Genomic DNA, 2,500 nt, shown 5'->3' with positions numbered 1-2,500 from the left:
CAACCTCACAAGCCGAAATAGGTAACTCTTTTAATTTTATAGTAGTGTTTAATTATTTAAAAAAAAAAATCTATTACATTATTTTAAAAAATTAACTAAATTAATTAAAATTTGTCGTTTCTTTGACGATTTTTCGCTTTATATCTCAGAAATAAAAAATATTTGGATAAAACAAATACTAAATATTTCGTAGATGAGTGTTGTTTTTCCAAAAAAACGGTTTATTTTCATTTTAATGAAACAATATTTAGCAGTAATATTTTATTAAAAAAAAATGTGTTGTAAAAAACAATTAGTTAGCCTGAAACAAGTGAAAAAAATACCACAATTTGAGCGAAATCTAGAACACTGTCCAAAAATTTTTGATCAAAAATTAATACTTGAGGCTGGGAATTAAAAAAAAATTTAGGGTGAAAATTTTTCGTGGAAAAATCGCACTCAACAACAAACAAGAAATTGTCAATCTTTATATAATCCAAATGACATAACAAATATTTGATTTTTATGGTAGTGTTTAATTATTAAAAAAAATCTATTACATTATTTAAAAAAAAATGACTAAATTAATCAAAATTTGTCGTTTCTTTGACGATTTTTCGCTCGTGGACCCTTTATATCTCAGAAATAAAAAATATTTGGATAAAACACATACTAAATATTTCGTAGACAAGTGTTGTTTTTCCAAAAAACGGTTCATTTTCATTTTAATCAAACAATATTTAGCAGTAATATTTTATTAGAAAAAAATTGTGTTGTAAAAAACAATTAGTTAGCCTGAAACAAGTGAAAAAAACACCACAATTTGAGCGAAATCTGGAACACTGTCCAAAAAATTAATACTTGAGGGTGGGAATTAAAAAAAAAATAGTGTGAAAATTTTTCGTGTAAAAATCGCACTCAACACAAACAAGAAATTGTCAATCTTTATATAATACGAATGCCATAACAAATATTTGATTTCCGCCAGTTCGATTTAAAAAATACCTCACAGGTTGAATTTAGATTCAGCTTATTTCCAATTTTCTGTTTGATTTCGTATTTCGAATGCATAAATTTATTTTTGCTGAATACAAATGAACCAAACTAAAATAATTTCAAGGTTTCAAGGCTCTAGTAACTCTGACAACAATTACTACAACAAAACATTTTCGTGGAAAACCTTTGTAAACACTGGAAACGTTACGTTTGAGAGAAAATTAAAGGTTTCGGCATATAACATGCCACCGCTTTTACTTTATTGACCGCCTGAATTATTAATAAGTGGCCCAACAGCACACTTTAAAGAAATAATAATAATAATTTTTTTTTATAAACAAAATGAAATTGTAGGCTGAAATCCCAAAGAAAAAAATCCTTACTTGCAAGGATCCCAAACCACAATTCCTAGTCCAGGACAGTCCACTTCGTTGACAATTTCGCATTCTCTTTTATCGCAAACGCAAGTTGGAGCTGTTAAACAGCCGCAGAAAGCGATGATGGCCACAAACGCTAACACTAACATACTTTTCATCGTGTCCGGGAAATTTTACATTTTCCACACAAATTTCCTTACATTACGAAAACACTCTTTTTAACCCCTAGATAAATAAAAATGCTTGAAACACCATACACACAGTTTAATTTATTTTTTTTTCAGTAACACAAATTTCAGTTTTGTAATTTTCACGTGTTTCGCGCACTTTTCTTTGACGTTTTCGCCGGTGGTGAGGAAAACCGAATGGGAAACACTGCGTACCCTGCACCAGAGAGGCGGAAATTGACGAGATGTGCGCTTGCGCTGGATTATACATAAATTATAAAATAATAAAATATTCTTAAGTTCTTCTTGTACTTTGTTATGCAAACTCGAGGAGCAATAAAGTACTCTTTTGGCATAAATTACGATGGCTTTTACATCCGGTTTGGTCACTTAAAAGCGATCAAAGTCGGGGGTAATGCATCCAAATTTTAAGTGGGGACTTTTGAATTTGAGGGATGATGAAACCGGGATGCTTACCGGAAAAGTGGATATACATCTTGAATTTTAATTTCTGTAGGGAAACATCGAAAGTAACTTTAGCTTCTCTCTGACATTATTTCAACAGAGCTTAATAAATAGCAAATTACATTTTTTCTCCAAATGTACTTAAAATACTAGTAATTTTTTAGTCTCTGAGCGAAATGTTAAAAAGTGGTATTTTACCCAAAAGAAGAAGAAAAGAATTATCTCCAAAACGTGTTTCACTGTACCAAAGAATTTTATAACAAACTTAATTTGAAATAAGAATTTTTTGGGACCGTCTTAACGAAAACTTGAAGCAAGAATCTAAAACTTGCTTAAACACTAGAAAAAGTAAAAAATAACGTTTAATTGAGTGACTTTTTTTGCTCGATTTGAACGAAATTTCTCGTGGAAAGTTAACTGAAAAAGATAATTTTTGGATCATTTTTACCAAATCTTGAAAACGTTTTTATCCAAAAGAAACATCATTTTTGAATTAAAATTGTAATTTTCAACATA

At 29.5% G+C, this 2,500-nt stretch overlaps 1 protein-coding gene across 1 annotated transcript in view; it reads right to left on the bottom strand.

Moving 5' to 3' along the window:
* Positions 1-1,712, bottom strand: part of LOC123005275 (insulin-like growth factor-binding protein 7) — a 32,877-nt gene extending 31,165 nt beyond the window's left edge. Inside the window, exon 1 of the mRNA XM_044398958.1 lies at positions 1,359-1,712. Coding sequence (XP_044254893.1) covers positions 1,359-1,510 — 152 coding nt within the window. The 5' untranslated portion in view covers positions 1,511-1,712. The remainder of the gene's footprint in view (positions 1-1,358) is intronic.
* Between the last annotated feature and the right edge of the window lie 788 nt (positions 1,713-2,500).

The sequence above is a fragment of the Tribolium madens genome, unplaced genomic scaffold (genome assembly GCF_015345945.1).
Source record: "Tribolium madens isolate multiple individuals breed KSU strain unplaced genomic scaffold, Tmad_KSU_1.1 Scaffold_11;HRSCAF=98;Tcas5.2_LG3b, whole genome shotgun sequence".
NCBI classification, from domain to species: domain Eukaryota; kingdom Metazoa; phylum Arthropoda; class Insecta; order Coleoptera; family Tenebrionidae; genus Tribolium; species Tribolium madens.
This window is presented reverse-complemented; position numbering and strand designations above follow the sequence as displayed.